This window comes from Capsella rubella, unplaced genomic scaffold (genome assembly GCF_000375325.1).
Source record: "Capsella rubella cultivar Monte Gargano unplaced genomic scaffold, Caprub1_0 scaffold_8, whole genome shotgun sequence".
NCBI lineage: Eukaryota > Viridiplantae > Streptophyta > Magnoliopsida > Brassicales > Brassicaceae > Capsella > Capsella rubella.
Genome location: NW_006238916.1, coordinates 4,611,485 through 4,624,650, shown reverse-complemented (window position 1 = coordinate 4,624,650; position 13,166 = coordinate 4,611,485). Strand labels below are relative to the sequence as shown.

Below are 13,166 nucleotides of genomic sequence, written 5' to 3'. Positions count from 1 at the left end.
AAAATAAAATCTTTTTTTTTCCTTCAATAAACATAAAATTTATTATATATATATATTAACTTTTGCAAATAATAGTCTCAAATTTTAGAATATATATTTATATTAAAACCTTTAAAATATTTTATATTATTATTAGTTATTAAATATATTTATTTTATTTATTTTTCATAAATAAAAGAAGTTTGAGATTAAAAGGAATACTTTGCAAATAAAATAGTTCACAATCTATTTATAGAGGAAAAAATAGAGTTTCTCTATATATAGAGATAAAAATAGCAATATCTATAATAGTGCTGGATATAGAGGTGGGTTGGAGCAAAATTTGCTATAAAATAGAGTTTAAAGACAAAAATAGAGGTGAGTTGGAGATGCTTTTAGCGACCCATTACTTATAGCTCGTCTTGGGAATTGAGCCAGAACCCAGGGATCCGTCCAAACGGAAACAAAACCCCTTAAACCGACTCTTTTAATAAGTCCTTTTGCAACCAGAGAACGAGCTGAAACTATCTTTATATGATATTATTCATTTTTAATTTATATTATTAATTTTTCGCATATGTTGCAATTTGAATTTTTGAAAACAGATGTATATTACAAATAATGTTTTTGCATATGTTTAACATCCCATATCGAGTGGACAATATTTTTGACAATGGTTCATAACTTTTATAAATAAGACCATATGCTTCCAAATACGAAAGAGGATGAAACTTGATTTTATATGCGTCCAAATTTAAAACTTTTATTCAGTTTAGTCTGTTATATTATTTGAACCAATTAAAAATTTTATAAACTTTAAAAACCTATTATAATATATGTAAGTTTTTTAAAAAGTTTGTATATTATAAATATTTAATTTTTATAGAGTGTTTAAAATATTCTAAATTTTTAAACTCACTAAAAAGTAGGAAGTATTATTAATATTATAAAGTTTTAGATAATATAAATATTTTGGAACTTTTAAAATTTTTAAGAGTTATTAATATTTTAACTCTACACCAAGTTTAAACTAACATATTCTATATTTTAAAAATGGTTTTATTTAAATTTCAGCGATTATATGACGAAACATGATTATAAGACAGGGCGGATTGTAAGACGGGTAGAGTTGTTAATTACATATATATAAAGTTTATAATATTTAAAATATTTTTAAACTTATGAAAAGCTTATATTATTTTAACTCTACAAAAGTTTAAACTGAAATATTATTGACCTTACTATAATTTTAAACATGAGTTTAATTTTGACGATTATATGACAGAAAGGGTTGCAATATGTTTCCAATGGATGGAACGAGTTGTAAGACGAGACAGATTTTAAGACGGGATGGGTTTGAATTGATATTAATAAAAAGTTAAAATATCATTAATATCATACTTCAATACGGGTAAAAATATCCGTTTTACTATTTTATAACAACAACAATATAGGGCATGTATAATAAAATGATTTAGAAAAGTTGATATTATATCATCTTAATAAGTATTACATAAATTCTAACAAAATCTGTAAATTTTAGAAAATATTAATTAAAAATCAAATGTTTGTCTCGCGTTGTACCGCGGATCAAAATCGATAAAAATAAATTTCTTAACCAAAGTAATGCTAACGGTATTTTGGATTTTTAGCAGCAGCTGATAACTAATAAAAAGTATGTAAAGCTAATATCGAAATTGTAACTGATTACTTATATTTGCGTATAACGTTTGGAATGTATATGTATTTTATAAACGCTTTTTGATATCAATATACTTGATTTGATGGAAAAAAACTACGATACCATATTACGAATGTGAGAGGTGAAAATCATTGGAAATTTTTTTCAAAAAATATTCATTCTAATATGAAATGTATATACAGTATATGTACCATTTGTTACATAAACTTGATTTAACATATCCATCTTTTGTTTTTTTTTGTGTCAAAAAGATAGCTATAATAATGAAATCATATTAAACCAAAACGGGTATACAGTCTAATAGATTCATACAAAACCTCTATAGACCCAATCCACTTACACTAGACTGAACCAAACCATAAATTTTAAATTGACTTGAGTCCAAAAAATCGAACTAAACAGGTTGCGAAAAACCGTAACTTTGATCGAAACCGCGCGGTTTAAAAAAACTACGAATACTCATCGAAACAGGATCTCCAATGAGTCTAGACCACATGAACCATATGTGATTTAAAGAGTTCATGTAACCAAGAGAGCAATCCCATAGCTACATATGAATGCAATTAGATTAATGCATCATCAACAACACTTTAAACTATGAGAGAGGTTCCCTCTATATCAAATATCGGTTTCTCTAAGGTTACTCCCTAGTCTCCAATCTTGTATTATACAATTCTCTCTTCTTCTAATGTTGTTGATGAAGTTTTAATAAATAGGAAAAAAAAAAGAGAGTGGGAAATAAGGAATGGCTTGGGCAGTGAGAAGTGAGAAGTAGAGAGTTCCTCCATAAAGCCGATACTTTTGGGACCCCATTGCTACAGCCACGTGACCACGATTCTTCCGCCAGCTCGCATTGTCTCCCCTTGTGGACCTTTCTCTAAAAAGTCTCCCTTTGCCTTTTTTTTTCTTTCAATAATATATATATATATATATATTTGCCCAAAAAAATAAAATATATATATATATATATGTGCATTAAATATATAAAAAAAGTATGACACTTTTTGTCAACGATCTTGTCCACTAATTTTCGTGGGTTTAATTAAGGTTTGCATCCAATATATCAAAACATTTCTTCAATATATTTTCTCTAATATCATTCTACTATATTAATTGAGAATTACACAAAATTAAAATAATTTTACAAATTGTAAAAATTTACATAAAATTTCATTAAAAAAATAAAAGGAAAAAACACTGAACGTAATAAAAATAATTAAACAAATAATCAAATAAATTAAATATATAAAATCGTAAATAATCTATAAACTATAAATAAAATCATAAAATAATCAAAAAAATATATTATTTGTTTGCATATACAAACACATATATAGAGTATATAAATATTTACTTAAATAATAACAAAATAAATTATTATAAATTTATATCTAATACAAAGTTTAGTCCACGATTGTGGATTAATATCTAGTTGTAATGATAATTTAGTTTTCCATTTCTCAATATGCATATATATATGTTATAGCCGTCTTTGCTTCACAATTACGTCACCAACCCAATTTTTTTTGGCGGTGTCTGTTATCTTATCTAATCTAATCATATTAAAAACATATACCAAACTGACTCTATAAACAATTCTAGATTAGATGTAAACCTTTAAACCAATTGCCTCGTTGGTCATATAACTAAATGAGACATAACTCCAAAAAAACTTAAAAACTTACAGTTGTGTAATAAGAAAAAACCAAACCCTACAAAACTGTTATGTAATAAATATAAAATTTACAATGATTAGGTAATGTACATTACGAAATGGCACATGCAATATAATAAAAAGTGACCTAATTTTCTCTCTTTTTTGCTCTTAAATATTCTCTCTTGCACCACTTTGTTGTTGTCAGAAGAAGTCTCACAACGATAGAGAGAGGTTAAAACGGGAAAGAGTGAAAGTAAAGTCACGTCGGTCCGATTCTGTAGAGAGAAAAAGATACTTAAAAAGAGTGAAGCCTAAGGGAAGTTAAAAAGAGTTTGTGTTATTGTCGTTGCAGTTAAGCTCTCTCTTCCTCCAAAAATTAAAATTCCATTTTTACCCTTTTTTTTTTTTTTTTCCAAGTCTCTTTCTCTTTCCAAACACATTCATCAAACCACATTTGTCTGTCTGCAACTTCACTGTCTTCTTTTCTCTCTCTTTCTCTTTTTCTTTCAATTGCAGATTACTTCTTCTTCTCTACTTCCAATGGAATCTACTACACCGCCGCCGGATGATTGTTCTGTTAAGGTTGCTGTTCATATCAGACCACTCATCGGAGATGAAAAGGTTCAAGGTTGTAAAGATTGTGTCACTGTCGTTACCGGTAAACCACAGGTACAGTTGTTTTTTTTTTTTTTTTCTCATGTTTCTAATAATGTTGTAAGCTCTATGTTTTGTTTTGTCTGATTAATCTGGACTTGCATAAGAATTTTTATTACATTTATTTATGTGGATTATATTTTCAAACAGATTAGCTTTTTTTTTTTGTTATCGGAATTGTCTCTGCCTTAGATCTAGATCTTGAGTGACTTTTTTTTTTTTGTAAAGAATCAGTGATTTTTCAAGAGTGTGCATGTTTGACTAAAGTGTTCTGTTTTATTTTTTAGACTTATTGCATCATTAAATTATTTCCTTAATTAATTAGCTCACAAGATCAATTGTTTTTGTTACTAATTCTGGTCACTAACTCCTTTTACTTGTCTTTTAGCCCAAAAACAATTTTTGTTTCTGTAATATTGCTCAATATGTGAAGTGAAATTGTTTATATGTGTTGTGAAAAATGATGCAGGTACAAATTGGATCACATTCTTTTACATTTGATCATGTATATGGGAATTGTGGTTCACCATCTACTGAAATGTATGAAGAATGTGCTGCACCGCTCGTTGATGGTTTATTTCAAGGCTACAATGCTACCGTACTTGCTTATGGACAGACCGGTTCGGGTAAAACATATACAATGGGAACAGGTTGCGGAGACAGCAGCCAAAATGGGATCATTCCTCAAGTTATGAATGCTCTTTTCAACAAGATTGAGACTTTGAAGCAGCAGATTGAGTTTCAGATTCATGTTTCTTTCATCGAGGTTTGTTTTTGTGGTAACCTCTTGGTTGGTTCTGTTTGTATAACCGCTGAAACTAATGATTTTATTTGGTAGATTCATAAAGAAGAGGTTCAAGATTTGCTGGATCCTTGTACTGTTAACAAATCAGATACTAGTAGCACTGGACATGTTGGAAAGGTCACACATGTCCCTGGGAAGCCACCAATACAGATACGAGAAACATCCAATGGTGTTATCACACTAGCAGGTTCCACAGAAGTTAGCGTTAGTACGTTGAAAGAGATGGCTGCTTGTCTTGAACAAGGGTCTGTTAGTAGAGCTACTGGTAGTACTAACATGAATAATACGTCCAGGTGACCTATAATATTGTGTTATTAATATATGTCCATTGTGGTCAGTAACCTTAAAAGCTGTCATAAAAGTTTGTTTTTATTGGTATGTAGTCGTTCACATGCCATTTTTACGATCACTGTGGAGCAAATGCGCAAAATTAACACAGATTCTCCTGAAAATGGTGGTTACAATGGGAGCTTGAAAGAAGAATATTTGTGTGCCAAGTTGCACCTAGTAGACCTTGCTGGTTCAGAACGAGCTAAAAGAACTGGTTCTGATGGTTTGAGATTTAAGGAAGGTATGTGTTCTTTTCAAGAACTAGAAACTAAGCTTTTTCATCACTGTGCTGTAATGGAAGTTGATTCTTTTCACCAGGAGTTCACATAAATAAAGGTCTCCTTGCACTCGGTAATGTCATCAGTGCCCTCGGTGATGAGAAAAAGCGTAAAGATGGTGCCCATGTTCCTTACCGAGACAGTAAACTTACACGGCTTCTTCAGGTATGTTTGTTTTCAGTTTTCTTCATGTCACATTGTTTCAATGTTTGCTCCATTCTCAAAAGTTGTGAATGTTACTTTCTTAGGATTCACTTGGGGGTAATAGCAGAACTGTGATGATAGGTAAGCTGCAAGTTTTATAATTCTTATTTTCTGCTGAAGTTCTGCTTTAATTCCTTTCAAGTTTGGTTAATGCCTGTTCAATTTCTCTATCCTTGCTGGTTCCAGCTTGCATCAGTCCTGCAGATATTAACGCAGAGGAAACACTTAACACTTTAAAATATGCAAACCGTGCTCGAAACATCCGGAATAAACCTGTTGTAAGCTATTCGATTATGCTAACCAAAAGAAACTAATCATTGACTGTAACTAGTTACTCTAATTTTCTCTTCCTATGTTATGACTTTTCAAAAAAACAGGTTAATAGAGATCCTGTCTCCAGTGAGATGCTAAAAATGCGCCAACAGGTAGAATACTTGCAAGCAGAGCTCTCTTTACGAACTGGAGGATCCTCATGTGCAGAAATCCAGGTATGTTAACCTTAGTAATCTAGATTTACTTGTGGTGTTCCAGTAGTTTTAAGAGTTGGTATGATGATGTTGTAGATTCTTAAGGAAAGGATTGCGTGGCTTGAAACTGCTAACGAAGACCTTTGCCGTGAACTTCATGAGTACCGTAGCAGATGTCCTGGTGTAGAGCATTCTGAAAAAGACTTTAAAGACATACGAGCTGTAATAATCTAACTAATATAACTAAAAGACTTTAAAGACATACTATTTATGCTAGATCCTATTATGACATGTAATTATTTGGTGGCAGGATGATATTGTTGGTTCTGTAAGACCAGATGGGCTGAAAAGGAGCTTACACAGTATAGAGTCCTCAAATTATCCCATGGTTGAAGCCACAACAGGTATAAGAAACATAACTAGTTACAGGTGGAAAAGAGTCTTTTTCCTAAAAGATGATATGTTATTCAAGACAAGAGCTTTTATTATATGCAGGTGATACAAGGGAAATAGATGAAGAGGCAAAGGAGTGGGAGCACAAACTCTTGCAAAATAGTATGGACAAAGAGTTGCATGAACTGAACCGCCGGCTAGAGGAAAAAGAGGTCTCTTTTACTTTTTACTTATCCACTAGAATGTTGTAGGTGGTTTCCTTTTGGCATATAGAGATTTGCTCGTGTCTATAATTGCTTAAATCGGTGTGTGAAAACAGTCGGAAATGAAGCTTTTTGACGGCTATGATCCTGCTGCACTAAAGCAACATTTTGGAAAGAAAATTGCAGAAGTGGAGGATGAAAAGAGATCTGTTCAGGTGGAGTATCATTTTGCATTGGTGCTTAGATTTTCATTTTGAATGTTTCATTAAATTATAACATATTATGAGTTGTTGATTTGTTTTTCAGGAAGAGCGAAACCGTCTCTTGGCTGAAATTGAGAACCTTGCTTCTGATGGTCAAGCACAGAAGTTGCAAGATGTGCATGCTCAGAACTTAAAAGCACTTGAAGCACAGATTCTAGATCTCAAGAAAAAGCAAGAGAACCAGGTTCAGCTACTGAAGCAGAAACAAAAGAGTGATGATGCGGCTCGGAGGTTACAAGATGAAATCCAATCCATCAAGGCACAAAAGGTATACATATAATAACATTTTTTTTTGGTTTACTCTGCAAATGCATCCCTAAACTTTTTTCAAGTCATGCTTATAGACTCATGTCACATCTTCTCTTTGAAAGTGCATTAGTTTGATTCTCTTCCTTTTGTCTTTCTAGGTTCAGCTGCAACATAGAATGAAACAAGAAGCAGAACAGTTTAGACAGTGGAAAGCCTCCCGGGAGAAGGAACTTTTGCAGGTACCTTTACTTTTTCTTGAATTGATATCTTCTGACAAAATATGTATTTTCTCAAATGATGATTCTATATTTACCTAAAATTTAAACTTCTTACAGTTGAGGAAAGAAGGGAGAAAGAGCGAGTATGAAAGGCATAAGCTACAAGCGTTAAATCAACGTCAGAAAATGGTAAGCACAAGATTGTTATCATGTAATTTTATTAGCTTGAACCTTAAGTATTTGCCATTATATCTGGAAGACCAATGAGGAACAAAAAAAAAAAAAAAATCAGTTGTGAAATTTGAAATTTTCCACTCTCAGGTTCTTCAGAGGAAGACTGAAGAGGCTGCAATGGCTACTAAAAGGTTGAAAGAGTTATTGGAAGCTCGGAAATCATCTCCTCGCGAACACGCAGGTATGATTTTGTGTTCTGTTGTTTGGGCAATAGTAAAACACTTGAACACATAAATGAAACCATTCACTGAGTAGTTATTTGATTGTTTTTAATACATTTTCATAGTCTGTTGGAAATTGTACCTAAAGTAGTTAATGCATGGAGCTGGTTGCATAGATATCTTAGCTCATGCAGGAGTTATCATCGCATTTCGATAAATAAGCTAGTTATTGTTATGTGTATGATATTCTAAGTAAAAATATATATATGCAGCTGGTACAAATGGCTTTGGAACAAATGGTCAGGTACAGGTTTTAACACAGTACTATTTTTCTTTATCTTGTGTAGTTTGTATCATTGTGATTCTTGAAAAGTCTGATTTAAATTCATACTCTTGTAGACCAATGAGAAATCGTTGCAGCGATGGCTTGATCATGAGTTGGAAGTCATGGTGAATGTGCATGAAGTACGTCATGAGTACGAGAAACAAAGCCATGTGTATGTCCCGAATGCATTTTAGCTCTGCAATAATTTTAGCATCACAATGACCATTATCTTTTTGGTTTTTTTGGTTACTGATTATGCGTATGACGATAATTTCAGACGTGCTGCTCTAGCGGAAGAGTTGGCTGTTTTAAGACAAGTGGATGAGTTTGCAGAGAAAGGGTTAAGTCCTCCAAGAGGAAAGAATGGCTTTGCTAGGTACTTCTTCATGAATTTTCATTGCTTTATATAGTTTTCCCTGTCGTCCTTACTAACGAATTTTGGTTCAGGGCTTCATCGTTATCACCTAATGCAAGGATGGCCCGAATATCTTCACTTGAGAACATGCTCGGTATATCTTCTAATTCTCTGGTAGCAATGGCGTCACAACTTTCCGAGGCAGAAGAACGGGAGCGTGCCTTTACAAACCGTGGCCGCTGGAACCAGCTACGATCAATGGGAGAGGCAAAGAATTTGCTTCAATATATGTTCAACTCTCTTGCAGAAACAAGGTGCCTTGAGTATATAAAGTGGCATACCAACATTCAAGAAAATCGTTTTCAGCATTCAAGCTAATCTCCGATTGTTTCTTTTTCTTATTAAGGTGTCAATTATGGGAGAAAGATGTAGAAATAAAAGAAATGAAAGATCAGTTCAAAGAAATTGTTGGCCTTTTAAGGCAGAGTGAGTTAAGAAGGAAAGAAGCAGAAAAGGAGTTAAAATTGAGGGAGCAAGCAGTTGCAACTTTGGTAAAGATTATAACACCTTTCTTATTTTGTCAATTTTTTATGTACTTTAGTTTTGGTTAGCAATACTAACGCTTGAGAAATAAAATGTTGGTATAGGGAACACCACCGAGTTCAGTTAAAGAATTAGCTGAAGACAGGAGCACATCTTCTCCAATGACCGTGCCAGCGCAGAAACAGCTCAGATTTACACCGGGGATTGCTAACGGAAAAATGAGAGGGCCGGCTGCATTTATTGATACAAACAAGAAGGTTAAATTCATTTTACAGTGCTTCCCTATAAAAAGCTGTAAAGTCAAGCTTCTTTACAGTTGTATAAGAGTCATGTGTACTATTGGTTGGTGCAGATGGTACCAATGGGACAAGTATCAATGAGAAAACTATCAGCCGTAGGAAAACAAGGTGGGAAACTTTGGAGGTGGAAGAGAAGTCATCACCAGTGGATTGTTCAATTTAAATGGAAGTGGCAAAAGCCATGGAGACTCTCTGAGTGGATTAGGCACAGTGATGAAACACTACTCAGGGCAAAACCACGACACAAGGCTCTGCCGAATAAGATCATGTGATCTAGTTGCTTGCCGTTTTCTGAGAGAATCTTTTAGTGTCCAAGCTCTCTCTACTTGTGAGTATGATACTTTAATGGAAAGGATCATACAAATGGGTGCAGGTACCATATCTTTCTATTATTATTTAAGAAACTTGGAGAGCATATCCTTATCTTTTCTAACGAAGACCGAATCATGCATGACAGAGAGTAGGCTTTGCTGCCGTCTTTTATTTGGGAGGAAATCTCTTAAGGTTTTGTGTGATATTGGGAACCTCGTTATTGGGCGTGTCTACGGTATTAAGGAGACCGATCAGGACGAGCGGCAGGTGCTGTCCATCGCTTGCTGTCGCCTGTAGCTAACAGATATAGTTGACGTCTTTCTAGGAGTCTGATTGTTCTTTTCATGTTGATAGAAGTGACATCTTATACACATCACTAAAGGAGTTCATGGAGGAAATAAACCTCGTCCTAAGTTGCAGATATTTGTATGAATGATACAAAGTTTTATTTGTTCTTTGGCTTGTTGTAAATGAGAAAACATTTGTTTAGTGTCTAGTTTTGTCCCAAATCTCACAAGTTGACAAACACAGTAGTGCATCTTAGCTTAAGAACTAAGATTGAGACATGAAAAAAGAGCAAGACACAAAGAACGATGAGGGTGACATGACATGATACAATATCGTAAGTGTTTTACTAAGCACAAGAAGCATTACAAGGTTAAGACAATTTTTACGCGTTATATGCATCTCCCATTGCATCAACAATCATTAACACCAAAATAGTACAGCAAAGGCAGTATGCTGCAGTTTCTCTTGTCATGGTCAACAACATAACATCGTTGTATTACATACTGCTACACCAGTAAGCATAGTGTTCATCTCTCCTATGGATGCTCACCAGACCACCGCATTGCAGACAGATAAAGCTGCTTCCATCAGCAAAGGCATCGAGCATGATCTGTGACCTCCCGCTTTTTTCCAGAATAGATATGCCATGAGCATCTGCTGTAACTGTTTCTTTGGTACCAAATGAGTCTTTCGATGTTGACTCATGCCCAAGAGGCTGTGCTTCTGTAATGGCACACTCTGCAAATATAGAAGCCAGTTGATCCATACTAGTTGTTTCTTGGATTCTACGCTTGTAAAGTTCACGGGTACGGTTCAGGATCTGAAGTACCGCCTCATCCCCTCCTTGGGTTCTCATCGCCATCACGACCTGTTCAGAACAAGACATACTAACTCAGGGAAAGGTACTATAAAGCAAATAGCTCAATGCAGTACACATACACAAAGTTATCGATCTTGCCAATATACAAGTCTCAGAAATCAGGTGCACGGGACATCAAATCATGATTTCTACACTCACAACCAATCCCAATTCATAAAGGAAGATACTTTATAATTCTGAAACTCTAAAAGAGGATAACATTAGAATTGCATACTTAAAAACTACCAATATATATACTGACACTAAATTTCAATATCTTATAAAAGAAGGAGATCACAGTTCTACAATTTTATATCTTCTTATTATGAGACAGTCGATGAAGGCAATGTGATAGGATTCAAACCAGTAAACTACTTCATTACTCACTTCACCATAGAAGAGACTTCACGAAACAGATGAAGACGATGCTGCTGTATCTGTTAGCAAGTAGTTGAAGCGCATGAATGTAATGGTTCAAACTTAATACACATTCGAGCTATTGAATCCAAATTTATAACGGTAGCTAATGACAATAGGGATAAAATCATCCAAAAAATAAGCCAAATCTATCATTTTGATTCATAAAACACAACAAAAAGCCTCCAAACACTAGTTATTCATATCCTTACGCAAACAAAACAAAAAAAAATCAGCTACTGATTCGAGAATCTAAACTAATTCAAACAACTAAATTTTGAGTAATCCAAACCAGTAAAGTACTTCTTTATTCACTTCACCATAGAAGAGACTTTTAACCATGTGATGAAGGGAATGCTTGTGTATCTCTGATCAAACATATATAAGCTTTACAATGGTAACTAAACGATCATTAAGCAGCAATGAAGCCAAAATATGTCAATTCTGATACATCAAACACAAGAAAAGTCTCCAAAACATAAACTAAAACAACCTAATTCGATCTTGCAATCTTAAAAATCGAAAAATCTTAAGCCAATTCCAACGAACCCTAATCAAATTCCAAAAACAAAAATCAAAGGTGACACAGCTCCAAAGCAAAACCAAAAACGCATAGAACAATCTGAAGAAGAAGAATGCTTCAAAGGTTAAAAAATAGGGCAAAATTCGGGAAATGGTAAGGGGAAATGGAAAATACCGCTTGGAGAGCTTGTGAAGGCTCGCCTTGATCGACGAGTCTCCGAGCAGCGGAGAGAAAATCTCCGGCGGTGTTGGGTTTGTTGAGGATGAAAGTCTCGGAGGAGTCTGTATCCATCATCTCCGTCTCGGGATCATCACCGTTCATGGCGTAATGCATCTGAAACTGGAGAGAATCCAAGAAAAAGGAAAAAGAGAGAGACTAGCGAAGAAACGCCAGAGGATTCTAGGAACTTCTTGTCGCCTTCCTTAATTTCTTAGTACAAATTATACCTTTCATCTTTATTAATATTTTTTTCAAAAGAAATTAATGTCTCTATTTTTAAAAATATTATTATTATTTATCTATTTTAAAAATACTTATTCAAATTTAAAAAATAATAAAATTTTATATGGTATATAATATAATTCTATATACAGTAAAACCTCTATAAATTAATAATGTTGGAACCATGAAAATCTATTAATTTATAGATGTTTTAATTTATCGATAAATTATTAATTTATAGAGAGATTTTCCTAATTTGGAAAGTTTTTTCAAAAAGCTATTTAATTATGATAATTAGTATTTTATATAATTAGTTACAAAGAAAAACATAATTATTATGTATATTGAAATAGAATGCTAACAATTTTTGATATAGTAAAATATTAGAAATAAATTCTAACAAGAACTAATGTATCTATATATACATATATTTTGAAATTTTACCTAATTATTAATTTATAATATTGATGGGACCATAAATTTATAAAGGATTTTCAAAAAAGTTATTATCTTATTATTTTATCGAAATGTGTATAAAATTACACTGGTCCCAACTTAGACCGGAGAAATTTATTAATTTATAAAGATTATTAATTTATCGAGTATTAATTTATAGAGGTTTTACTGTACTAACTACTAATTAAAGACTCGATCGAAATAGTTATAAAGTTCTTAAAAATATTAAACATGATTTACAAGGTTAAACATGATTTACAAAGTTTTTAATATATTTTTTTAAAAATTTTAACATTTATTTATAAGGTATTTATAAAATCTATATATAACTTCACACACATATAAATAAAAAATTTGTATTTTTTTATAAATTTACACACATTTTTGGATAAATTTCAAATTAGTGCTTTTTAATGTAATTTAAAACAAGGGTAATTTTGAAATTTTTTATTTTCAAAAAGGTATGTTAAAAATATAGATCTTATACTATGTTTTGTGCTTGTTTTCAATTTATTTTGATTATTTGCATCAAGACCTACTTTTACAACTCT

General features: G+C 32.7%; 2 protein-coding genes across 5 annotated transcripts; one reads left to right on the top strand and one right to left on the bottom strand.

Moving 5' to 3' along the window:
• The first annotated feature begins 3,632 nt into the window (after positions 1–3,632).
• Positions 3,633–10,125, top strand: LOC17876717 (kinesin-like protein KIN-4A). Of its 3 annotated transcripts, XM_023779713.1 has the most exons (25): positions 3,633–3,689; positions 3,855–4,007; positions 4,462–4,758; positions 4,831–5,090; positions 5,181–5,368; positions 5,446–5,570; positions 5,654–5,690; positions 5,796–5,887; positions 5,987–6,097; positions 6,173–6,298; positions 6,387–6,480; positions 6,572–6,681; positions 6,789–6,887; positions 6,979–7,203; positions 7,343–7,423; positions 7,520–7,591; positions 7,724–7,817; positions 8,070–8,101; positions 8,197–8,294; positions 8,400–8,498; positions 8,570–8,791; positions 8,884–9,028; positions 9,125–9,277; positions 9,373–9,692; positions 9,777–10,125. In XM_023779713.1, the coding sequence occupies exons 2-24, from the start codon at positions 3,879–3,881 to the stop codon at positions 9,589–9,591; spliced, it is 3,108 nt and encodes a 1,035-aa protein (XP_023635481.1). In that variant the 5' UTR covers positions 3,633–3,689; positions 3,855–3,878; the 3' UTR covers positions 9,592–9,692; positions 9,777–10,125. The 3 variants fall into 3 exon arrangements, with proteins under 3 accessions (XP_023635481.1, XP_023635478.1, XP_023635483.1); XM_023779710.1 differs by having other exon boundaries at positions 3,651–4,007; XM_023779715.1 differs by lacking the exon at positions 3,633–3,689 and having other exon boundaries at positions 3,936–4,007; positions 4,541–4,758.
• Positions 10,126–10,225: 100 nt separating this feature from the next.
• On the bottom strand, positions 10,226–12,129 carry LOC17875308. Of its 2 annotated transcripts, XM_023779723.1 has the most exons (3): positions 11,893–11,939; positions 11,166–11,215; positions 10,226–10,787 (listed from the first exon to the last, which is right to left on the bottom strand). In XM_023779723.1, exon 3 carries the CDS (start codon positions 10,779–10,781, stop codon positions 10,416–10,418), a length of 366 nt encoding a protein of 121 aa, XP_023635491.1. In that variant the 5' UTR covers positions 10,782–10,787; positions 11,166–11,215; positions 11,893–11,939; the 3' UTR covers positions 10,226–10,415. The 2 variants fall into 2 exon arrangements, with proteins under 2 accessions (XP_023635491.1, XP_023635489.1); XM_023779721.1 differs by lacking the exon at positions 11,166–11,215 and having other exon boundaries at positions 11,893–12,129.
• Positions 12,130–13,166: the final 1,037 nt, after the last annotated feature.

What these genes read in the sequence shown, in the direction of transcription:
- LOC17876717 (XM_023779713.1), top strand. Translation starts at nt 3,879, where the DNA reads ATGGAATCTACTACACCGCCGCCGGATGATTGTTCTGTTAAGGTTGCT. An exon ending in GCTTTGGAACAAATGGTCAG is followed by an intron (nt 8,102 to 8,196) that starts GTACAGGTTTTA and finishes ATACTCTTGTAG; the next exon opens with ACCAATGAGAAATCGTTGCA. An exon ending in AGCAAGCAGTTGCAACTTTG is followed by an intron (nt 9,029 to 9,124) that starts GTAAAGATTATA and finishes ATGTTGGTATAG; the next exon opens with GGAACACCACCGAGTTCAGT.
- LOC17875308 (XM_023779721.1), bottom strand. Translation starts at nt 12,051, where the DNA reads ATGCATTACGCCATGAACGGTGATGATCCCGAGACGGAGATGATGGAT. An exon ending in CTTCACAAGCTCTCCAAGCG is followed by an intron (nt 10,788 to 11,892) that starts GTATTTTCCATT and finishes TGTTCTGAACAG; the next exon opens with GTCGTGATGGCGATGAGAAC.